Here is a 26,708-nt window from a genome sequence, read left to right as displayed (position 1 = left end):
CTTCTAATATTATATCATTCTCATTCTATGTACGGGCTAATAAAAGCTTTAAAAGAATAAATAACTGGTGGTCCTAGCAATTGAACTTCGGCCCTTTCGTGTATATATATAATTTCTTTTAATTTAAATTTGAAACAATCTTGTGTTACATGTCAATCCTAGTTCCTGCATCCTCCTGTCTTCCCCTGATCCTCCCCACCAACCCCCATCCTATCCCCTTCCTGCTCCCCAGGGTGGGTGAGACCTGCCATGGGGCATCTTCAAAGTCTGTCATATCATTTGGAGCAGGGCCCAGGACCTCCCCCTTGTGTCTAGGCTAAGGGAGTATCCCTCTAAGTGAAATGGGCTCCCAAAGTCCACTTGTATACTAGGGATAAGTACTAATCCACTACCAGAGGAACTTTAGCCCTTTGAAATAGCAACAAGCCCCCTTAACCACTGAGCCCTTTCTTCAGGCCCATATTGAACATCTTTCATTCATCTGTTTGACAATTACATTTGTTCTTTTAAGAAATATCATGTCAGGTTCTTTGTATTTCTCTCCCCCTCTCGTACTTTGAGATAGGATTCACCATGCTACCCACTCTGGCCTCAATCCTGATCCCCCTACTTCTACCTCCCAAGCATTTGGTGAGTCATGCATCATTATCTGGCTGTCTGTTTTAAAAATTAGGTTGTCATCTTGCTATTGAGTTGTCTGTGATCTTAATAGAATTGGATATTAATTCTTTATCAGATATATGCTTTATAAATCACTCTTCAAAATAGTTTCAATAATTGTAAGATTATTGAAACACACACAGCTTTCAGTTGCATTATTTTACATCTGTTTTGATACTTACATTATACTCAGGTACTACGCCTTTATAAACTTCAAAGAATTCTTCAACATTAACCCGATCCATATTAAACTACAAAAAAAAAAAAAAGTAAACCAATCAAGTGAGCTCAAGTTAGCACTCAGCATTTATCATTCCTTAGTTCCTTAGACATATATGTTTACTTTTTGCTATGTGGTATCTTTTCTCCACACTGGTCTCAAACACACTATGAAATTTTGAGTTCAGTTTTTCGTTGCTATTGTTTTGTTGTTATTTTTGTCTAGCCTGGAACTCACCACATACATCAGGCTGGCCTCAAATTCAGACCTACCTCTCTTTCCACAGTGCTGTGATTGAAGGCCTACTCTACCAGATCCAGCCAGGTTATTGAATTTGTATGTCTTTAGTTTTAATAAATTCAAATCTTTAGTGCTTGGTGAACATTCAGATAAACACATTTTAAGGCTCATTAAAAAATAATTCTTCCATACATGATGGCTCATTGCAAACCACTCACCATCTGCATCGCTGAGATTTCAAAACATGCATCTCGGATAGCTATTAAGATCTTTCCCAACAGTCCTAAAAATGAAGAACAAATTGGTTCAAGATATAAAAATTTTCAATTATTTTAGGTTTCTAAGAAATATAAATTTTCAACATCAGTGTTCTTTGTTTCTACTCCAAATAAGGAAAATGCAGTTTATCTGCAAGAGAAAGTAAGCAAATCCCTGAACAGATCACCACACTTATTCATTTGACTCTCTTGGTAAATGTTAAGAATATCAATGATGGTCTGAGAACAATGCAATAAGCTTTGAAGCTATGATTTTGCCTTTAAGGCCCCATAAATCTAGTGATGAAAATCAAATGACTTTAAAATAACATTACCAAAAAGTAAAATGACAAGATACTGGATATGAAAGGGAAAAGGCAACTGAAAAGGTGGGCAGAGATCCCAGAGGGGAATGAAAGTGTGTATTGCTCTTAAATCCTGAAGGAGGAGGATGATAGACTTTACATAAAGCCAGGAAAGTATGAGTGACTCAGAAAAGATGAGTAATAACATGAAGAAAGAGAGATTGTCCCCAATTTAAGGTCTGTGTCCTAGTTTGTTTCATTTTCCCCATGATATACACTGTGGTTTTTTTTTTAACTAAAAATGGTCCTCAGAGGCTTCTGTACTTGAATATCTGGTTCTTAGTTGATGGACTGTTTAGGAAGGATTAAGAAGTGTGTGGCCTTGGAGGAGGGAGTGTGTCACTTAGGGTGGACTTTCAGGTTTCAAAAGCCCACACCAGGTCCTCTCTACTCTCTCTCTTCCCCTGGCTTACAAATCAGATGTAAGCTCTGGGCTACTGCCCCACTCAGTGCCATGCTTCCCGCCATAATGGAAATGGACTAATGGTAGCCCACCCCCTAATCAAATGCTTTCTTTTATAAGTTGCTTTACTCATTGTATGATCAATAACTAAGACTTAGGGCAAAAGAGAATTATTTTAGCTTGCAACTTATACTCTGCCATGAAGGGAAGTTGGAGTACAAATCTCAAGGCAGGAGCCTAAAGCAGGAACTGAAACAGAGGCCATGGAGGGGCCCTGATTATTGCTCTTCATAGCTTGTATATAGCCTTTCCTCTTTTCCTCCCCCCCCTCTTTCTTTTTCTTCCTTGCTGTCTTCCTCTTTCTTTTTACTTTTATTCTTCCCCTCTTCAAGATGAGGTCTCACTATGTAGTTTTGGCTGGGTTGGAACTTGAAGAGTATGGCATTAATCTTGATATAGCTTTGTTTCAAATAGAAATCTCATTATATGCACATATACTGCTTACTCTCTCTTTTCTCCCTTTCATAACTGTCACCACTGCCACCCCCACCAGTCCCTTTCTCAGAATCCTAACTTTGGTTTTGAGTTGTGATTCATTTATCCAGGGCTGTCTATGTGACCAATAGATTGGAATAATCTATTGGAGTTGGGTGGGTAGACATACAACTGAAGGCAATGATTACACCCTCTACCCCGAATTCTGACTCTACAAGTAATAGGCAGTTCAGCAGCAAGGGGTAGGGTCTCTGGAGCTTCACCTCTATCCATTCCTGACTGTTGAGGGGCCCATTCTCATGCAGACCCAATGTAGGCATACTTAGCTGTAGTAAGCAATCATTTTATGTTGCCCAGAAGATAATTTGGTCTTTTCAAGTAAACTACAACTCTATCACTCTCTTTCCCTGTCTCTTATACAAAGAAATATTACATGTTGACATATGAATGGGTCAGTATTGCATTAGCCAATATAAAGATAAATCTATAGTCTGTATCTATTATAAACCTATATTATAGATCTATAATCCTATTAAACTATCTTTTTTATGGGATGTATCATTTGAACACAATAATTTTACTTACTGACACACAAGTATGATGCTACAGTCCTAGCATTTCCACTACTGTCAGACACAGGTCCAGTTCCTACCTGAAAATTCCCACTATTTGGGGGTTATATGTTATTACTGCGCCAAGGTCTGTTATCCAGCCTGTTCAACATCCATGAATACTGACTTTTTATGTCCCCTTAGTTATGTGTGGTGATGGGTCACAGATGCATTTAAGAAAGTAGTTTTGTGTTTAATCACTTAGAACACAAAAAGGCAATAACCATGTGTCTTATACTCTGTCTTAAGTAGAAAATGCTCAGATGACTGAACAAACGGCAATAACTAGGCAAATGAAGCACATGCATGTAGCAATAAAACAAAATGCTATCCCAGGAAGCAGAGGACAAAAGAGTCAAAAAAAGATTGTCTTGCTTGGCTAGTGTTTGCATAGCTATTATATTTTATAATAGTTTGCTTATAATTCCATGAATGGCACCTCTTAAATGTTCGAATGTCAAATCTCCACTCAACTGTTTTATTTTTCACCTGGCTTGTTCAAAAGTTTCTTTTCAGATGTCTTTCTCATATCAACTCATACAATATTAAGTATTTATTATTTAAAACTCTGGCTCTTTCCGTGACTATACCCAATTTCCCTTTAAGGTAAGTGATTTCTCTAATCATTTGATTGTCAAGGGAACTGCCAACTTCCTATATGACCTAATAACCACAACCTGCAATGAAATGTCAAGAGGTGACCCTAGATCTAAGCAAAACCAATCATAGCACTTTAACTGCCAGGCCACAGTAGTTTAGTTAGGACTGGAATAATAATTAGCTTAATCCACAGTTCTTCCCTGATATTTTTTTTTTTTAAAGCTGGAACTAGGTAAAACACATTTTCCACTGTGTTCACAAGGACATGAACCCTCTACATTAGGCAGCATTCTTCCAAAATCCTGGGAAATGTAGATAGAAGGATGAAGCTAAGAGTCAAGAGAAGCAGAGGTGAAGCAGAATAACAGAGACTGACTAAATCATTGCTTAGTCTTCCCTAAACCTAGCATAATCCCCTTCTTGTAGTCTTGTAAAATTGAAACGGGATGCAAGTTGGCTTTCTTCTCTTGTACCAACCATGTCCCCCTTCTGCTACCTGTTTATGTAGGAAGTAAAATTCTGCATCCTGAGAAGGCAATGCTGAAGCTGGAAAGCCAGAACCAAGACAAAACAGTACTTCTGAAAACTGTGGCATTCTCATGCATGTTGAGTATAGACAGAAGAGGATATCCACCACCACCACCACCCACACACACAAACTCATAGACAGCCAAGTCAGATGTTGGCTGGTTACTTCCACAAGTTCTGTGCCACCAAGCCCTAGCATATCTTGCAGGCAGGACAGATGGTAGGCCAAAGGTTTTGTGGCTGGGTTAGTGTTTACATTTCTCTTTTGGTAGTGTCCCACACCAAAGGCACTAGAATGTGGGGGTGAAGGCTCCATGTAGGCTCCCCCTCAACTTCTCCATGTTCAGTGAGTTGTGTGGGTATTGTTATTGAGAATGGGGCTCTATAGTGAGTTTGGAGAGAACAATCCATTGTCCTGGGAACAGCCTGAGTTGTTTAGGGATCTCTATGGAATCCTCTTGGCTAACAACTCAATTGAATAAACCTTATCCTGGTACTACTTTGGTGACAAGAGATTGCTAGTTGGGACTCTGTCACCCCCATTATCAGGAGACCTTATTAGGAATGTCTTTATGTATTTTAAGGAGTTTCCTCTGGACTAGGTTTCCATACCAACCCTCAAATGCTCAATTCTAGCTCTCTTCCCACATCCCCAATCTCCATTTGATCCTCCCATTTGAGTCCCAATCCACCCTCAACAAATCTATTTCTTCCTCCCAGGGAGATCCATGTACCTCTATATCAAACCTCCCTGGGTCTATGGATTGTAGGTTGGCTTTCATTTATTTAATAGCTCATAGCCACATATAAGCAAATACACATCAGATTTATCTTTCTGGGTCTGGGTTACCTCACTCAGGATAATTTCTTCTAGTTCCATTCATTTGCCCACAAATTTCATGATTTTTTTTAACAGCTGAGTAATAATTCATTGTATAAGTATACCAGTTTCTTTAATCATTCTTTGGTTGAGGGACATCTAAGTTGTTCTGATTTCTATTATGAATAGAGCAACAAAGAACATAGTAGAGCAGGTGTCATTGTGGCAGGATAAAACGTCCTTTTGGTATATACATAAGAACAGTAAAACTGGATCTTAAGGTAGATTGACTCCCAACTTTTTAAGGAACTGCCATATTTATTTCCGTGGTGGCTGTACAAGTTTGCACTACCACCAGCAATGGAGGAGTGTTCTCTATATTCCACATCCTTGCCAGCATGAATTGTCACTTGAATTAGCCATGCTGACAGGTGTAAGATGGAATCTCAAAGTAGCTTTGATTTGCTTTTCCCTTATTGTTAAAGATGTTGAACATTTCTTTGAGTGTTTCTCATACATTTGAGTTTCCTCTATAGAGAATTCTGTTTACATCTGGACTCCATTTTTTAAATTGGATTATTTGGTTTTTTGATATCTAGTTTCTTGAGTTCATATCTATTGGATACGGAGTTGGAAAAAAAAAAAAAAAAAAAAAAAAAAAACCTTTTCCCATTCTGTAGGCTGCCATTTTGTCTAAATGATGCAAACAATGTTGTCCTTTGCCTTACAGAAGCTTTTCAGTTTCATGAGGTCCCATTTGTTAATGGTTGATCTTAGTGTCTGTGCTATCTGTGTTCTCTTCAAGAAGTTGTCTCCTGTGCCAATGTATTCAAGGCTATTCTCCACTTTCTCTTCTAACAGGTTTAGAGTATCTGGCTTTATCTGAAGTCTATGAGTTGAGTTTTATACAGGGTGATAAGTATGGCTCTATATGGATTTGTCTCGATGTAGCCATCTAGCATCATGTTTTTGTCTGTTTTCCAGCATGTATTTCTGGCTTCTTTATCAAAAATTAGGTGTCCATATGTGTTTGGATTTATGTCTGGGTCTTTAATTTGATTCCATTCATGAATGTGTTTATTTTTATGTCACTACTATGATGTCTTTATTACCAAGCTCTCTAGTACAACTTGAAATTGGGAATGGTGACACCTCCAGCAGTCCTTTTAGTTCTGGATTAGTTTAGCTATCCTGAGTCTTTAGTTTTTCCATGTGAAGTTGAGAATTATCCTTTCAAGGTCTGTGAAGAATTGTCTTCGAAATTTGATGGGGACTACATTGAATCTGAAGATTGCTTTTGGTAGGAAGGCCATTCTTACTATGTTAATCCTACCAATCCTTGCACATAGAAGATCTTTCCATCTTGTACAGAAGGAAACACTACTTTCAGCATGAATCAGAGAAGCTTCTCTTTAAAATGAATGGTGGTAGATATAGAGATTTGGATGGAATAAGGGACAGTTAATTGATAAAACTTAAGCAAGATATTTTAGAATCTGCTCTAGGCTCAGAGAATATCATGGAAGAGAAGGTAGAAAGAATTGGAGAGCCAGAACCGGAGAAAAGGGCTTAAAAATACTATCCAAGTCTGATATAACTATCACAGCTTCTGTGGCTGGCTGTTCTGGGTAAGAAAAAGACTATACCTGTCAATAACCAGTCATGGGTAGGAGAGGAGTTCATAGGGTCCTATTTGCCCTGCTGAAATTTAAGTAAGAATGAAACAAAATAAAATATATGTATAAAAATGCCATAATTAAATCCATTATTTTGTATGTTCACTTAAAATAACAAAACATAAAAGAATTCCATTCTTGGGAGTTATTACAAATTGGGGTTATAGGATTTTTATAGGAAGATAATCACTTGGCCATTATTAAAAATAAAACAAGATTTTTTTTTCTTTTCATTTTTTGAGATAGGGATTCTCTTTGTAATAGCTCTGGAATATCCTGGATTGTTGCAGGATATTTGATCACACTGTATGAAGATGTATCTCTGTTTTACTTCACCTGCCCAAAGTACCTTCTGATTGATTTAATAAAGAGCTGAATGACCAACATCTAGGAAGGAGAGGATAGGCAGAACTTCCAGGTAGAGATAGGAACTCTGGGAAGGAATGAGAGAGACAGAATTCACCAGCTAGACATGGAAGTGGGGCATATGGTATTGAGCTATGTGGCAAAAAGTAGATTAATGTAAATGAGTTAATTTAACTTTTAAGAACTAGTTGGGAACAAGCCTAAGCTAAGGCCAACCTTTCATAATTAATAAGAAGTCTCGATGCCTAAACTTGGCAGTCCAAAGAAAATCTGACTACACTGGAATTTGCTTTGTAAGCCAGGATGGGCTCTAACTCAAAGAGATCCACCTGTCTCTGCCTACCAAGTGCTGGGGTCAAAAGTGTGTGCCGCCACCACTCAGCTAAAATCATATTTTTAAAAGTCATATAAGTACATATAAATAAAAACTCAAACTGGAATAAGAAGGATAATTATTACTTCATTTATGAAACTGGTATTGTGATGCTGAAACTAGACAAGGATAATATAAAAAATAAAATTACCCATTACTAACTCTCGTCAACAAAGATACAAAAACTCTGAAGCCAACAAATTTATCAGTATATGAAAATACATACCAAATAGGATTTATGTCATGTACAGAAGCCTTATTCATTATTTGAAAAGACAATGAATGTAGCAACTATGAAAAAATGTCACATGGTCATAACAATTGATGAAGAAAAGATTTTGAAAACAATTTGCAACACCCTTCAGAATATAAACTTGGGGGGGGGAGAGGAAGTGATCTCAGAGATCATGGAAGCAATGCACCGAAGCAATGCACCAAGCAATGCATGAAGCCATGCACAGAAACAAGGAGGAAATGAAAGGCATTTAGATAGAAATCAACCACATATTTGTATGTACCAAGATTGCCATGTACAAAAATGTTGATCTACAACTAAATCTCACAAGTAATAACTGGTTTCAACAAGGTGACAAGATTCAAGATGAGCACTAACAAGTTATAATTCTCCTTAAGCTGATAAATAGCATAATTCCAACCAAAATCATGGCAAAACTTTATGCAAATAAAGATAAGATTATTCCAAAACTACATGGAAATTAAAAAAAAAATCAGAATAGCTAAAGCAAGTTCAGGAAGAAAGGAAGTGGAGGCAGGCATTGCCATGCATACCTAAATCTCAGCCCTGAGACTGAAGAAGGGGAAGTAATAATGACAGGGGTTTCATGGTTTCATGAGGAGAATGAGGCCAGTCTGGGACACAGAGTGAAATTGTGTCAATAAATAAAAGAACAAGTGCGAAGACTCATTCTACTCACAACTGTCGTCAAAATAGTGAGCACTGTCAGAGCAGCTGCATACATGCACATCAGTGGAGCGATAAAAACACTGCAAACAGGGCTCCATCATGCACATCAGTGGAACAATAAAACACCACAGACAGGGCTCCATCCACAAGAAGATGCCCATTGACTTTTTTTTTTTTTTTTTTTTTTTTTTTTTAACAAAAAAGGCAAAAGCAATTCAATAATTCAGTGAAGGTGAGCTTACCTTCTCAGCAAGTTCAGCAGTCTACATGCAGGAAAGTTAGGAAAAACGGCCTCTGCAGTTATTTCTCAGAACATGTGTATACTGGGCATCTACATGAATTTTGATGGAACGCCTCTCTTATGTTATATGTTATGTACTAATCACACACCACTTCATATACTTCTCACAGTAGTCCTATATACTGAATGTTTTATGTTGAGATCTAGTCTGATGGGATTATATGAGGAGATAGGGGAGAATATACTCTTGACCTTTGGCTATAATCAAGTACAGGATTAGAAGGCAGAGCCTTTGACAATGATTAAGTCATCAGAATAAATCCACAGACATGTCAATAAGATCTTTACAAAGGAAACTTGAAGAGATGGAAAACAAGTGGGGAATGCCCACAAAGCAATTTTGTATTTTGCTCACCTAAGATTTTTTTTAAAGGAAGGCTTAATCCTGATACAGCCAAGAGTATCTAAACTAACAAAATGTACATACAGATGATATATTAAATACTAATACTAATTTAAACCACATTGAAGAAATTTTATTGCCTTTAAAGTAAAATTGCCTATCTAGTGAAATAAAATAAAAGAATTATAACTAAAAAATAGTGTGTTTTAAAAGCATAATTATCATAAAGCCAAACCAAAGCTGAAGATTATGAGCATTTAGATTAATTTGCAATGCCAAAGAAATACAAAAGAAATCACAGGGGTTACTACATTCAACAGAGGGAATTTAATGCTAATCCAAGCAAACATGCATAAGAAATAACCCATGTATAAAAGTATTGGAAACAATTGTCTTCTCTATGGAAAAATTACTAAGCGATAGCACTTCACTGGGAATTTTCCAATATGTTTGGAAGCCTGAAAGATTGCTCTGTCTATACACCAGCCACCTTTCCATTACTCCTCAACAGATAGATGAATAATCAACATACAAAAAGTTCATTTTGGCTCACAGTTGGAAGGGTTCTTTCTATGGTATGTTGCCCTTAGGCCTGTGATTAGGTCATCTAGCATGGCAGAAATGCCTGGCGGAGCACATGATTCACCTCATCGTCAGGGAGATGTGGTCCCATTATCCACCTCACAGGCACATCCCCAATGATCTAAAGACCTCTCACCAAGCCTCTCTTCAGAAGTCCTTCCTTCCATCTTCCAATATCACCATGAACTAGTTTATTAACATGTGAGTACTGAGAGGACACTTCAGATTCAAAATACGGTAAACCTGTTATGGTTTGTGGCATAATTGCATTAATTTAGGAACACATAAGAGTTTAGATTCTTCAGATGGTAGTGGCTCACGCCTTTAATCCCAGCACTGGGAATGCAGAGGCAGGAGGATCTCTGTGAGTTTGAGGCCAGCCTGGTCTACAGAGTGAGTTCTAGGCTCCAAAGCTACACAGAGAAATCCTGTCTAGAAAAAAAAAAAAGTTTAGATTCACTTTAACTATTAAATTAAGAACTAAAAATGGTACTTAAAATCTCACATTATCTGATCATAAATCCATCCTAGTAGGCTTACAAAACTTACAAAACAGATTCAATTTAGCAATATCATTCCAACTCTCCACTTACACCACAACCCAAATCTAAAATTAACATTTATTCTTAACAATTTCCTAATAAGAATTACTCATAAATTCATTGCAAGGCAATGGAAGGGGCAATCTATTTAAGAGCTATATAGATTTCCCCACGATGTAATGACAGCATACTGAAATCAATCAAAATGTAACTGAGGGAGTAGAAAGCAGTAAAGAAAGACAGGCTCTATATCAAAGAGTGTGGACAGAGCAGACCTACAGAATCCAGTCCTAGGTGGCACAGTCACATCCACTGGAAACATCGCAAGTCATGAAGCCAGTTATTTGACACAGTTCCAGGAGAGCTGAGCCCAATACTCCCATCCGATTGTTGTGGTGCTATCTCTCACCTTTGGTTTTGGTCTCTGCATGTTGCATGCTTGGGGGAGGGAGGCTTTCTACATTATAATTCATTCAATGTCCCGGAGCAAACTCGGTCTGAGTCACTTTAGGAAAATCCTAAGCTTACCACTCTCTTGATTTTAGCGAGATCATTTTATGAAGCCCTGTTCGGAACTTTTCCACATACCCTAGAGGTTGTGATAAGCACAAAGATGCTAGACATATTTTTATGAGGCCATGACTCCAGGATCTTCTTGGTAAACCCACCCTTAAGAAAACTCAAACAGGGTAATTAGAACAATGTAAACTTAAGGGAGACTGACGAGCTCCAACTGACCAGGAAATCTGGCAACAGATCAGAGGCCTCCTCTTATATTACCCTCTGAGTTTGTTCAATAAGTAACATACTAAATAGGGGGTTATGCAGGGTATGCCCCTAGGGAGGAAAATTCAATGACAGGCTGATTTATGAATAGCACTCTGTACTCTAAAGAGTGACGGTACACTACTCAAGGCCTGGTTATTCTCTTGAACTGGCTCAGATTTTTTTCTATTAACCTAGCTCTTTGAAACCACAAGTGCTACCAAAACAGACTGCTATATATTGAGTATGCTTACCCCAACAAAAATAGTCTACAGATTCTTTGAAATAGGATTATGGGACAAATGATAAAAGCCAAATCTGTTCTATCTGTACTTACTAATTGTAATTAAACCTATGACCTTGGACAGAGAAAATCAAACACATGTCTGGAGACAAAATGATATAATCTGTATCTTTTGAAAAAAAAATCCTGAGTCTGTTTTTTTTATTTTATGAAACTGTATAAACAAAGAAGCGACTTGATTGCTATTCAGCCAGTCTGCAAGATTCTTTTGACAACCAGGCCTGGTTTTTCCCTCCTGGACTCCTTACCTCCTCCCTGTCAACTTCTGGAACTGTCTCCCCCCTTCCTTCGCCTTCTGGCATCTAGGGAAGGACAATCAAACATCACTCTTCACTGCGAAGACAAGATAGGTTTAGCACAGCAAAAGAGGTGAGGAACAGCTAGCTGGGATGCAGTAACATAACATGTTTAAAACTGAAAAGATACAGAAAACAAACAAACAAACAAACACAACAACAACAAAGTAGGGGGCCAGTGAAAGCCAGAAACTAACAATATATAAGACCAGACAAAATGGTCATAAGATACCCAAAGTCAAGTTGAAACTGCAACAGACAAGTTAGCCACAGGATCATAAGCAAAGCTAGGTTTTATGCCAGACTTCTAGCTTCCCACAGGGTAAGGGTCTTCCTGATTTGAGAGGTGAATTCCTTTGGGACTAGAATAAAAACAATTCCCATTTGAAGATGGCTATGAGCTTCTAGATTTTCATGAGTACAATTACACAGATGCTATATACACACAGAACCACCGGCAGAGCCAAGCACCACTAAAGACTGAAAAACTAACTCCAAGCCATGTAAACATTTATCCCAATATGGACAAAATAAATATTTTTTCTTACCTAAAATTACTTCTGTTGTTTGTTACCTTTTCAAGAAACATATTTTAAAAGCTTCTCAAAGCTAGCTGGGTTTGCACTATTTTTAAATGAGTACACCGTTTTGTTTATTCTAGCTACCCAAAGTCATAGCTAAGGAGATCTGCAAAGTTAGACACAATATTTCAAGAATATTGCTTCTTCTGTTGGTTTCAAATGGCTCTGGCATCCTCATATTAAGGAAGACTATATTGGCATTCATATATAGGCTTCAAAATAGACACACCCATGGCTACAAATCAAATTAATTCTTGGCTGTTGTAAAATATTATTTTAAGGTGTGTTATATTTGTTTATGCTCTGGGACATTTGTCTTAGTGATGCAAAGACATATTGCATTCTTTTTCATTGCATTTGTTTAACTCTGTAAAGCTTTGCCTATTTAAAACACCTGATGGTCTAATAAAGAGCTGAACAGCCAATAGTGAGGCAAGAGAAAGGCTAGGCAGGGCTGGCAGCAGAGAGAATAAATAGGAGAAGACTGTGAAGAGGAAGAAGGAACAAGATAAAACAAGGAGAGGACAACACTAGGGGCCAGCCACCCAGTCCCACAGCTAGTCATGGAGTAAGAGTGAAAGTAAGATATACAAAAGTAAGAAAAGGTAAAATCCCAGGGGCAAAAGGTAGTCAACATAATTTAAGAAAAGCTGGCAAGAAATAAGCCAAGCTAAGGCTGGGCATTTATAAGTAAGAATAAGTCTCTGTGTATATTTATTTGGGAGCTGGGTAGTGTGCCCCTCAAAGAGCCAAAAGAGTAAGAGCAAAGAATAAGAAACAACAACATTTTTGCTGTACCAACATGGGCTGGTATTTTTATGTAGGGCCTAAGAAAGCTGAAAAAAAAGAAGGAAGGGAGGAAGGAAGGAAAAGGACATGGCTCCTTTAAGAGGCACTGGTGTTCATTCAGCAGTGCTAAATAGGAACTAGAAACAGCAAGCTACGTAAAAACTGCTCATGGCAATGCAGGTACAGTCTTCCATAGCTAGGAAGATCTAATGCAGTTCCTGGTCAAATGCACCTCCGGCCATTTAGATTCAGTCCTCAGGAACCAAGAAGCAAGCAGAACCAGCCAAGAGAGGCATATGAAGGATCCAGGAGCAGCTTAACAGTGTAAAGTCTGCTCGTACAGTCAAAAAAGGCTAAAAGATAAGCAGTAAAGGAGATCCAGACCCGGGGGGGGGGGGGGCACTAAACAGGTTCCAGTGTGTTTTAAGAAACAAAGAAACGGGATATAGAGAGTCATAGAAAGAAATAGATTTTTAAAAATAGTCTTTGAAAAGAGAGTAAAAGAAAAAAAAAAAAAGCAACATAAAGATGGGAAATACAAAGGAAATATAGATCCTCTATAGTATTGTGTTGTTTTTGAAATTTTTGATTGTTGATAAGCAAACAACAGCTGTTATGACACATGGGTTGAAAGAACTGCTGGAATAAACCAGTCTAGATATTTTTAAGAATGCTTTAACTTTAAATAGAAGTAATAAAAAAAAGATGTATTTGTAAAATGGAACTTAAAAGATGCATTGTTTTAGAGAAACATTTTCACTTTGGAAGCAAGAGGCTGTGGATTCATTCCAGGTTAATATGGATCAGATTTGATCAAAAGACACCTTCTGAAACTTGATAGGTGATAATATATCAACAAAAGCTACCACTGGTCTTCCCAGGATTTGGCCATTATCTCAAATTTTCCCAGGGACCCTAAAGATACTTGGTCCATGGACAACAGGAAGCAGTCTACAGAAAACAATGCTCACATTACCAAGAGTTGGGTTGTGGGAGGCTTTTGGTTATTCAGTGGATCATGGATGTTTAGCTATATTTAGGGGAATATAGAACTATAGGATAAGAAGACAACTATTAATCTCAGATATTTTGCATTGGCATGGGTTTTGGTATATTGATATAAACTTGTTAATTTTGCTAGACTATATATATATATATATGTATGTTTCTAGTCTTGTTTGTGGTATTGTGATTATGCAGTTCATTTAAAAATGCAATGTATAAATAACAAATGAAGTTACTAGTTAATCTATAAAAATTAAACTTGTAGTCACATTAGATATGTTTTCAAGGTTAAATAGGTATATTTTAGATAGATAAATGGTCTTCAAACACTTCAAAGACCTACAGAAATATGGAATTTAAAATGTTTTTGTTAACTTAGGGTTTTTCATGACAATGAGACACATCTGATCTTAGCAGTACCAATTTACGTCTAAGAAAATGATGGGAATCGAGGAAACTCCATAGGAGTTTGCTTTCACTGTGGCAAGGTTAGCCATTTGGCTAGACTCTGCATTTGCCTTGACTGCTTCACAGAATGTTATATAAACTAGACATCCAGGACCCACAGGAAAGTGACAGAAGAACTTTGCCAATACAAGGTTGGACAGTCCTTCAGATTTCCTGCTTCACTGAAAAGCCTGTCAGATATTCTAGGCCTGTAGGCTGAAGGTGGAAGCCCCAACATTGCAGAGGAACTTTGGGTGACTGTCCCAGAAGCCAAATGTCTCTGTTGTTAGATAATATTACACCCACCTTGGTTTTTGATGGAATTGAAAAAATAGTTGCAGTTTTTCTATCATCTTAGTCATGATAGAAAATAAATTAGGTGTAAAACTTTGGGTTCACTAAGATAAGATAGATAATGCATTATTTTCTCTAAATATGCTAACTACAAATAGACCAAATAATTTTTGGTAACTGTTTCTGTTGTTTATAGTTTCATTATGTTAAAATTAAAACCTTTCTTTTTATTTAGGTAAAAGGGGGAAATGTTGTAGAATAACATTTTAATTTTGTTTCTGCTGTGGAACATTTGTTTTACATTCTTTTATGTTGCATTTGTTTAACTCTATGAAGCTGTGATTCTTTGCCTGTCTAAAACACCTGATGGTCTAATAAAGAGCTGAACAGCCAATAGCTAGGCAGGAGAAAGGCTAGATGGGGCTGGTAGGCAAAGAGAATAAATAGGAGAAGTCTGTGAAGAGGAAGAAGGAGCAAGATAGAAAAAAGAGAGGAAGATGCTAGGGGTCAGCCACCAAGTCCCACAGCCAGTCATGGAGTAAGAGTGAAAGTAAGATATACAGAAGTAAGAGAAGGTAAAATCCCAGAGGCAAAAAGCAGTCTGCATAATTTAAGAAAAGCTGGCAAGAAATAAGCTAAGGTCAGGCATTTATATGACTCTGTGTATGTATTGGGAGCTGGGTAGTGGGTCACCCAAAGAGTAAAATCACCAATAACACTTGCTCTTGTCTGTGCAGGGTGCACTATATTCAGTGGTACAGACAACTTTTCTGCTAGTTCTGAGCTGGTAATGGGGCAACTTTGTTGGGGGTCCTCAAAATATGGTGTTAGATTAAGAAGTGTGAACATGACCTGGGAACTTAAGAAAATAAGTTCTTTTATATATATTTATTTTATATAACCAAGTCCATTTAAATGAAAACAAACATTTATAGAAAATATTTGGGAATTTGGGCATCTTTCTTTCCAAACTACTTATTGGCATGATGATACAGCCCTATAATCTCAGCTAGTTGAGAGTCTGAAGCAGGAGGATCACATGAAAGTCACAGCCATTCTATGCCCACAACTCGACCTACATAACCAAAGGAAACCATAGGTGTATGATAGTTTAATTTCTAGTTTTTGCCTTAATTTCTCCTATTCTTTACTTAATTTGGAAATCCTAAAACATAAAATTGGTGTACCATGAAAGTAAGTTTTCCCCTTCTCCAGAATTTCAGTTCTTAATAAAAGTAGTCATTGTGTTCATTTTCCCATAAAATGCTCTTCTAAAATATTCAACCCATACACGAGCACAGGCGTGCACGTGTGTGTGTGTGTACGTACATATACATGCTATGCTTTATATTCTATTTAATTTCCATATATTAGTTGTAAATAAAAAAAGGTATACCTTCTGATACAGCATGTAACATACATGTGAAGTTTAATAAATAACTTTGGAGGGAACCATTAGCTACATGAGGCGACCTTCCAGGACCTGTAGTTATAGGCTTCTCCAATTATTGTCTTTTCTCCTTCAGAGGTGACTGCTTGGCTTTGGAATGGTCTCTTCTCTATGCTTTACCACTTACATATTATCTTAAATTCCTATTTAAGGTAAAGGGAGGGTCAGGGCAAGGGAAGAACAAGAGGACAAAGTAAAGGAAATGGACTAGAGCATTCAGAGATTTGAGGAGATAAAAAACAAAAAAAAATTCATGAGAAAGTTCATGACCAATAAATGTAAAAAAGGAATAAATAATAAAAATAGACAAGGTTTTTTTTTTAATTGAAAAGATAAAAGTCAAAATACTATTAAAGGTAGAAAGGATGAAAGGATAAGTAGGGAGAACAAAACCAAACAAAACCAAAATTAGATAAGTACATAGAAATTATGAAGATGACTAAAAATAAAAGCATTAAAGTTTGTGTAAAATATGATCAAGTAAAATGTCCCTAAAAGTACAAAATGTAAAGTTAAAAAAAAAAAAAAGAAAGAAAGAAAGAAAAACATGGGGGAAAAAAATAAGTGTTGTTGGAGTTTCTTTCTGGATGGGCCCCTGAAGGTTGGTGCTTGAGGGCACTGCAGGAGGCGGGGCTAAGAGCTGAACCTGAGACCAGCTTCTGATGCATTACACTGTTGCTGAATATCTGATAATCACCAAAGGCATTCACTTTCCTAGTTGCGTACCAGCGGCCTCTGCTGGTCACAGGTAGCATTTTAGTCTATGTACTGGACAAATTGCCCCACCCTGAGGTAGCTATGCAGCCACAGCACTGAGCTCTGCACAAACTCCTGAGCATTAATCATGGTGGAGGGCTGTGGCTGCAGATGTCAAGTATTCCCCTGGAGCATCCCTGAGTTCTCAGAATGTCCATAAGTGAAGCCTACAATATGCACCTGGCTCCAGAGACTGGACTAACCATGGACCTCAAGCTCAGGGTCATTCTCAGTAAATGAAGTTGGCTCCCAGGCACGGGGGTGAGACTTTATACATGTCACTGTCTGGGATGAGCAGTTTGGGGTCTTGCCATCATCTGACCCTCCTACTCTTCACAACTGTTTTTGGAGCTGAGACTGAGGCAGGTTAAATTCAGTACCCAGACCTGTGACTGTTCACAGTCCCTCAGCGTGGTTCAGTGTTAACAATAGGTGTCCCTCAAGATGGTGCCTGGCGACAGAGCTCTGAGCCAGTGAACTCTGCATAGAAGAACTCACCCTGCCATAGAAGCCACTGTCTCAGCAAACCTCAAGATTAGATGGAACTTATGAAAGATGTAGCTTTCATTAACCATAATTCACTAAGTATATCAATCTCTCTGGAACTCTAAGAAGCATCTTGGAGATGGGGGTGGGACTACCACACTGATGCGCTTCTGTGTGCACTGCAACTACAGGCCGTAACCTTTGCTTTTGTTTCAGGAGGGATGTGTATTGAAGGCATCTGAGTTGTCCTGATGAAAACTCAGTTTGGGAATAACTAAACCGAAAATTTGAGGGCATGCAACACCCTTATTTTATCTGGAAATTTGCCTTCCTCAGAGGCAGGCCTAATAACATTTGATACATAAAGGAAGAACACTAGCTTATTCTCGGAGGTAGGTCAATAACAACCACAGGACGGCCAGTGACGACCTACTTTTGGTTTTCAGTTGTTTCCATATCTTAGAAGCTTCTTTGTGATCTTTTAGGTTTAGGATAAATTAGACCAATGGGCCCATCCCACTAAGAATGGGTATTTAAAACATTCCATTCTGCCAAAGGACTCTCGCTAATACTCACCTTTGTACAATAGCTATTTCATGAAAATGACAGTGAAGTATAATTTGTGGCTACACATGTGTCTTAGTGAGGCTTGGAGGAAATCCGGCTTTGTGGAAAGAGACTGAGATGTAACACCACCAGGCATTTTTAAGTCAAGTTCTCAAGTCACTAATTTTAAGTGTAAAGACTTCCTATGTATAAATGCTAGATTTATGCCATTTTAAATTTTTGTTTACATTTCCCATATACATTCACAGTTTTATGAAATACTTTATATTTAACTTTGCATATTTTTGACATCTGTGAGTGTGTGCTGTGTGTACATGCATATACAATGTATGCATATATAGAAATCTGGAGGCCAGTGACTGCCACTGGATGTCTTCCTCTTTTACTCTCCACCTTATATTTTTAAATGTACTTTTAAATTGTTTTGTGTGTGAGTATTTTGAGTGCATCTGTGTGCCCTGTGCATACCTGGTGCTTGTGGAGGGCAGAAGAGGTTACTGAGTCCCTTAGAACTAGAGTTACAGACAGCGATGAGCAACCATGTAGATGCTGGGAATTGAACCTGGGTCCTCTGTAAGAACAAGTGCTTTTAATCACTGCTTGGACCCCTTTTTCTTTGAGGCAGGGTCTCTCACTGAATTTGGAGCTTACCAGTTGGCCAAAGCTAGCAAGCAGACTTGAAGAATTCACCTGTCTCTGTCTGTTCCCTACCCCAACACTAGGGTTCCAGATGCATGCTCTGCCATATTGAGCTTTTTTTATACATGAGTGCTGGGGATGCAAACTCAGGTCCTCAGTAAAGTGCACACCAGTGCTTTACTGACTGAGCCATATCCCCAGGCCACTCACTTTTTTTTTTTCTTCAGTAAATATTTGTAAAAGAAGTTTAAATTTCTTTTGCTCACTTTTTATTGTATTCTAAGATTCATTTTATTGTATTCTAAGATTCAGACAATCTGACCTATGCTTGACTAGTTAGCTGTTTAACTGTTAGGTTCTAGGTATACACAGGAACTGATAGAGGAGGACTAACACCAACTGTTACACAGATCTGCGAGGACAGAGTACCATTTCCCTTATGTTTCACGTGCTAGCCTACTAGAGCGTTAGTCATCTATCAGAGGATAAAACCATCAGCCATTTTGGAGCACATGGCATGAACTGAAGGAAAGTATATCTCAAAGACTCTGTAGCTGGTAGAAGGTGCCTCCGTTCATGTCTACCTGAGGACTGCCTGACACTACTTCCCAGCCTCTCTTCCTGCTCCTCTGCACAAGTGCCTGTATAACTGCACAGTGACTGAGGGACACAGATATTTCTTCCTCCCACACTGTGTTCTGATCTGCAGACTGCTTCCTCCTTTCTTCTAAGCACAAGCGGAGCCAGTACCTATGGAGGTAAGATCCAGGGATTTGGGACATATGACACTAATTTATTAAGAAATGTTTGAAAGTGGGAAAATAAAAAGGTATGATCTGATATTAGAAAACTTTAAGAGATGGTGCATGCTCCATGGCAGATTAAAAATGCCCAAATCTGGCAATATAGTTAAAACTGGTTCTTATAAGGAAGGCGCAGAAACAGGTAAAGAACAGATGGTACCTTACTGATAAATCCCTGAAAAGCTCAGGCCTCCAAAGGGCATGTGAAATAATGGGAGGAGTTAATGTCTATAAAAAAAAAAAAAGCTAAGGGAACTTGGTCACTGGAAGTGATTTTGAATGTGATGTGATGAAAACCAGTCCTTTGTTATCTTACATGTTCACTCTAGAAAAACCTATGGCTCAAAGCCCTTACTTGGGGCTGGAGAGATGGCTCAGGGGTTAAGAGCACTCAGTGGCTGCTCTTCCAGAGGACCTGGGCTCAATTTCTAGCACCCACATGGCAGCTCACACCTGTCTGTAAATCCAGTATGTAAAACACCAATGAACATACAATAAAAATAAATAATAATTTTTAAAAAACCCTTACTTTGTTAGATAGCTCATTTCTAAGCCACCACCAAGTATCCATCTCCATGCTGACACAGCACACACAAGCAGCCTCTGTGTGTAATGTGTGAACAGGGAGTAAGGTACTCCAATTACTTAAGAGCTGTCTTCATAGTAGTTGTGGCAGAATGGTCTGTTTGTTGTAAGGAAGGCTGGCAGTGTCTCTTAGGAATGGCCTCACAGATTTAAACTTGAGCATATTGGCACAGATGACTCCAGTCTACTTGAAACCAGTCTTGAAGTTTTTGGTACAGATTTGTGCTATATATCCTTTCATTACTTTATCATCTTTTAGAGTATTCTGAATGCTAACAGATGTTTGGAAATAGATGAAATGACCTCTAAAACTACTATTAGTAGCTAACATTTTATCACAGTACAGACTGCACTAAGGATGTCACTGATTTTAAATTATGCAGGAAGTAGATTCTATCACCTACTAAACAGATGGGAAGGCAGGCTTACAAGAAATCGGGGAACAATGCTAAGAGGCAAAGCCACGGAAGGTGACAGGCACTTCAGACATTAGACACTACAGTCACCTTTGCCAAGGCAGAATTTCCACAAAGCTCCTTCCCACTGCTTCCTAGATTCTTAAGTTTCTTCTAATTTAGGCGAGTACAGGCCTTCTATGCATACTATGCATCACCAGGCTCTGAAGAGACTCTAAGGTTTCTGATGTCTGAGACGTCACAGTTGCTAAGCGCTTTGACGGCTGCCTAGCAACAGATTTCATTTTATTCTACTCAGCTGTCAGAGTACCTTCTGACTTCAAACGATAGCAGACACAGTGACTTTTCATTGATTTGTCTTTAATAGAGAAAGGATAGCCATGAATGCACATAATTAAGCATGGAATGCATCTATTCAATCCTTCTGCCACAATGTGGTATCAATCAGTCAAGCAACCAATCAATCAGTTAAAAGTACCTACATACCCTGTAAAAGTCTTCATAAAGGAGGCATCAGGCAAAAACAAGTTCATAAACTAAGAAATTCTTGATTCTGGGAGTTCAAGGCACCAAAGTACATTACTAGAATTTTACAACTAGAATGTATGCATTTTGTGTTAAATCAATAAAGTTGATTCAAAAATAAAAAATGAAAAACATAAAATTTAACATTCTCACAACAATTTCAGCATCCTAGTGGCAGACTGAAACAGAATTCTGGCTAGAACCAGATGTGATGCTACAGGGTATAAATCTTACCCCAGTAACCTACCTCAGCCAGCCACATCTTACCTCCCACAGATTACCCAAAAGGAGATGGGTACCAAGTGTTCAAACATGAGCCTACTGGAAACATTTTATTTCCAAGCTATAATGTTAATTTAGCTGTGAATATGTTTCGACAAGTTAATGCTAGTAATTAAAATAATCATTGATATGAATTATTGTATAACTTTGTCCAATTATTGGATCAGTTGATCTGAAAAGGCATGGTACAGTAAACCCAGCTAGGGAATAAAATGGTTTTAGGATGTACCAATCAGTTCTGATTCTTATATTCCACTCTTGATAGTATGATCACAATCCAAGTAGATGGAGAATACTGCAGTATGAAAGAACCTGGGGCTTTGTGCGCCCAGGCAATACCTCCATCCCTGAGCTGCATCCCCAGTCCTAATGTCCCTCTCTCTAAATGGCATCTTACTTTAACCAATCTCTTGGAGCCATTAACTGCTATCCTTTCTTAAAGAAACAATTCTTTGGTAAGGGGTGAGCACAATTTCTGGGATTTTTCCTAATTAACAAATCACTAAGGACATTGAAAGTTCCTGGGAAAACTGGATGTCCATGTGTAGGGGAATGAAAGTACACCCACACCTATCACCCTGCACAAAAATCACCTCCGAGGGGATCACAGATCTCAGTATGAAGTTTGAAATTGCTAGAAGGAAACAATGATATAGGTATAGGAGAGTACTTTCTAAATAGTAAGGCAACCACTGAGAAACAGAACCTGATGACACTAAAACAAAACTTCTGTGTAGCTAAGAGCACAATCAACTAAGTGAAGAGAGAGCCCACAGAATGGGAGAGAACCTTTGCAAGCTATACTTCTGATAGATTAATATCCAGAATACACTGGAAACCCAAAAACAAAGAATCAAGAAACCAAATGACCGAATTTTTAAAAAGTCTACAGATCAGAAGAGAGAGCTCTCAAAAGAATAGTTAAGAGATATCTTTTAGCTGGGCATTGGTGGTGCACACCTTTAAGACTAGCACTCGGGAGAGAGAGGCAGGTGGATCTCTGAGATTAAGGCCAGCCTGGTCTACAGAGTGAGTTCCAGGACAGGCTCCAAAGCAATACAGAGAATCCCTGAGTCAAAAACCAAAACAAACAAACAAAAAATATCTTTTAAAGTATTCTACACCCTGATCAATTGAGGAAATGCAAATTAAAACCATTTTATCTTTTCCTAGGCAGAATAACTAAGATCAAGAAAACATCTGGCAACAAATGTTAGCAAGAATGCCAGGTGTTGCCACTATGGGAGTTAGTATGGAGAATTCCCAGAAAGATAAATGCAGATCTACCATATTTCCCAACTTTATTACTCCTTGGCATATGCCTAAGGGACTCGATATCTTGCTTCACAGATATTTTTTCAGTCATGTTCATCACCATTATAGTCATAATAGCTAGGAAATGAAAACAACATGAATGTCCTTCAACTTACAAAAGATTAATGAAAATGTGGAACATACATACTATGGAATACTATTAAGCTATAATGAAAAACAAAAGCATGAAATTTGCAAGTAAAACTATGGAAATGGAAAATATACTGAGCAGTATAACCCAGACTCGGAAAGACAAACAACATATATTCTGTTATCTGTGAATCCTAGTTCTGAATCTTTGGATATGAATATACTACCTGGAGTAACAGTGGAAAGCAGGAGAGTAAAAAGGGACCACTGGGGTAGAGGAGAAAGAGTTCTAGAAAAGGAGACAGGTGGGCACAGGTGCTATGAAGGGGGAAATTGGAAAGGGAAGAAAGGGTAGATAATACAGAGGGAGAGGGAAGAAGGAGAGAGAAATAATACTAAGGATGTTTAAAAATATAATAGGGAAACATTGTTCTATAAACTCAGTGAAATGAGTTTCTTATATGTGGTATATATGATGTGTGTTGGAGCATGCGAGCACATGTGCACATGTAGTTTAAATGGAGTTATATCACGGAAGGTGATAATACTCCCCAAAGTGCCATACGCTATCTAACAAAAGCCCCAGTGCTAGGTATTGGAAACTTCCCTTCAAGTTATTGATCAGGGAAGTTCAAGAGGGTCCAAAACAATATAAATTCTTGCCATTTACCATTGTCTTTGTTGCCTCTCAGAACTTAAAGGCAAGACCCTAGCATTGAAGATACCACATACTTCAGAAATGGGACGTGGAAAAATAGAACTAGAATTGACCTGAAAGCCTCCTCCTTGAGGTCTAGTTCTTAAAGTTCTACTAATTAATAGTTCTCCTAACCACAACCAGTCCAGCAAGCTCTCCAAAAGGGCACAATCATGACACTGTTGTCTTAGGCATAACCCACTCAATAGGAGGGAGCTCATGCCTGGTTCTGTAAACTTAGTCAACTACTTGTGGCTGGAGAGGCCACAGATCCTAGAGCAAAACCTACTACTGCCATTTTTCTAAACGAATATAATAACTTTAACTGTATTCTAAGAACATGTATCTCTTACTCATCAAAGATACGGTTACAAAGAACCACAACTGGTCAAAATACAAAGAATGAGTAATCATGGGGTGCCCAGCATGTGTAACATAGCCTATCTAAAGCTCAGGAGACATTGAAGAATATAGACCTGACAGGGAAACTACATCCATGAAATTGCAACAATATGGCTGCCTAAACAAAACCTGCATAGTGACATGCCAATGTGGATGGTGGGAATGTCATAAAACCCACCCATTAGATGAAGAGCTACAAGCAATCAATGACTGCTGAGAGAGGGAAAATCATCTTTCTCCAGGGAAAAGCTCCCTGACAGGTTATCAGATTCCAAGTATTATTCCTAAATACATGAACATAATAATATTTTTGGTTATATGTATGTATGTGTATATATACATATAGATATATGTAAGTATATACATGTAATTTTTAAGTTATATAGCTATTTATTGTAATTTTCCTGTATTTTATTTATGACTTCATTTTATGGACAGAATTAAATTAACTACATATAAACAATATTGAGAATATATAAATAAACATGTTGCATAATTCTGAAATTAAAAAACAAAAATGAAACATTCACCTGGCTTTGCTTCCTTTTAAATTTTGAGTTCCAAAATGAAAACATATTTCAACCTACATATAAAAAAAGACTACAAACTCAAACACACTTTTCCCCACCATGTTTTAAAAATATCAAAGCTAAAGTTTCGTTTCCTAGCTCTCTCAGAAGTGAGAAGAAAAATTACTGCATAGACTACTACTGCATATGTGTGGGACTAGGAATCAAGACTGCCTAAAAATGCATAACTTCTATTTATGCCTAGAAAGATAAGGATTTATTTCTACCCTGAAAGATAAGGATGCAAGTCAGTAAATGACTTTATTGTGCACACCAGCAACTCCCCAGCTTATTTATCCCAACAAAAGATCACTCAAACAGTCACTATTTCATAATTTCCTTCCAACTGGGCAAACAACTTACTTATCAGCAACTGTAAACTTAAAGGATTTGGTTATGAATCCAACTTACTGCATAATATTCCAACCCTAAAGTGTGGTTTGAACTTTGCAGTCTCCATCAGATCACTGCAAAGTCAGAAGAACCCATCCTAGACAGTATTTCCAATGGCCTTTCCACAGGCCTGTTTATGAAGGTGTCAAGGCCATGCTCTTCCTTACAGGTAAAATTAGTGGGCAGAAAACCTACTGTAGGTTTCTTGGGTATCAGGTACTCAGGGCATTCTGAAGGAAGTCAGGATTCAACACATTCCATTTCAGTCCCTCTCTAACCAGATGTTCCCCTTTTAAATCTTTGTCTCTGTATAGAGTAGCCCATGGGTAAAAATCAATATATCAGTGTAAAGGATCCTTACAGAATGAGATAAATACAAAAAAAAAAAAGGACTTCAAAATTCAAATTTCATTACTACCACAGAGAACTGGACTAATCACAAAGTTCAAAACAATCACAAAGTATCACTGTAATCCAAGTTTAGAAATAAAAGGAAAAAAGCTATTAAAAACCTTCAAATGCCAAAATTCATGCTGCCATCTGAGAAGATTTAAGATTTTAGACTATACTTCATTATTACAACAAAGGTCATTGGCCATCTACATTGATATTATTTCCTGTGAAAATTTACTAACCATATGATGTTTGTGTTTTTTTTTGTTGATGTTAAGAACATAAAAATTAGAAAACACAGGGTTTTCATGGTAGCACATGCCCCTTAGACCAGCACTCTCAGTAGACAGGAGGATCAGGAATTCAAGGTCAACCAGAGCTATAGAATGAGTTTCAGGCCAGCCTGAGTGTCTCAAATAAACACAACCAGAACAGAACAGTCTGGATCCTGGGCTTCCTGTTCTACACGAAGGAAAACAATCTTAATCTCTCAGGACCCCCAGCTCCTTACCTGGAAAAGAATGACAACTCTACCTGCATGGCATCCTTGCCCCACCCATCCAACGAGACGATGTCTAAGGTCTTGATCAGTTTGCTATCTGGCAGAGTGATAACTAACATATGTGTTTATTACCCATCATGCATGGAAATGCCCCACAATTATGTTCCCCAAGACCAGTATGATAATAAAGCACTTTCTAAATAATTAAAAGTGCATTAATTATATATAAGATCTTTAAGGTTCATATCCTCTCAACCAATAATATGACGGCTAAAAAACGTAGCCAGAGAAAATGATTAGAAATACCATCAAATATTTATGTAAAAAGATATCCTTCAAAACCTTTATTTTTCCCTTTTATTGAAAATACACTCTTTTTCATACAATATATCCTGATTACAGTTTCCCCTCCCTTGACTATTCCCAGTTCCTCCCCACTCCCCTTCCTATCTGGACCCACTCCCTTTCTCTCATTAGAGAAGAATAGGCTTCTAAGGGACAACAAAAGAACATAACAAAATAATAAAATAAAAACCATCACATCGAAGTTAGACAAGGCAAATCAACAGAATACAGGGAGCACAAGAGAAGGCACAAATTATTCTTAATAAAGTACTGGAAACAATCCAAGGATCCAAATACCAAACATAGGTCTGTTATGGAATATTCAATCAATAATGAAAATGTTGATTGAAGCCTCAAAGAAAGACCTAAATGCTCACAAAATTTAAATTATAGCAACAGAATATACACACCTCTCAGCTACATTATGCTCACATGGATGTATCATATGTGCATGCACACACACACATGCAGGAAAAAAAACACATATTTAACAATGAGAAATCTGATATCGGGAGGCAGTTTTTGATTTTTGCAACAAGGTCTTGCTATTTGTCCAGGTTGGTTTGAAACTCACTATGTAGCTCAGGATAACATAAACATGATTTGACCTGTCTCAGACTCCTGAGTGCTGGAATTACAAGTGTATACAACCATGCCTGGTTTGGGTACATTTTTATTGTCTCATATGCAAATATGTATATGCAAT

General features: G+C 37.8%; 1 protein-coding gene across 2 annotated transcripts in view; it reads right to left on the bottom strand.

Moving 5' to 3' along the window:
• The window catches only part of Nme7 (NME/NM23 family member 7), a 120,143-nt gene that overhangs the window by 52,171 nt on the left and 41,264 nt on the right, over positions 1-26,708 (bottom strand). For both annotated transcript variants that reach the window (XM_051186150.1, XM_051186151.1), the window contains 2 exons: positions 1,339-1,403; positions 843-911 (listed from right to left, as the gene is read on the bottom strand). In XM_051186150.1, the coding sequence (XP_051042107.1) occupies positions 843-911; positions 1,339-1,403 (134 nt within the window). The remainder of the gene's footprint in view (positions 1-842; positions 912-1,338; positions 1,404-26,708) is intronic.

The sequence above is a fragment of the Phodopus roborovskii genome, unplaced genomic scaffold (assembly GCF_943737965.1).
Source record: "Phodopus roborovskii unplaced genomic scaffold, PHOROB, whole genome shotgun sequence".
In the NCBI taxonomy this organism is placed as follows: Eukaryota; Metazoa; Chordata; class Mammalia; order Rodentia; family Cricetidae; genus Phodopus; species Phodopus roborovskii.
This window is presented reverse-complemented; position numbering and strand designations above follow the sequence as displayed.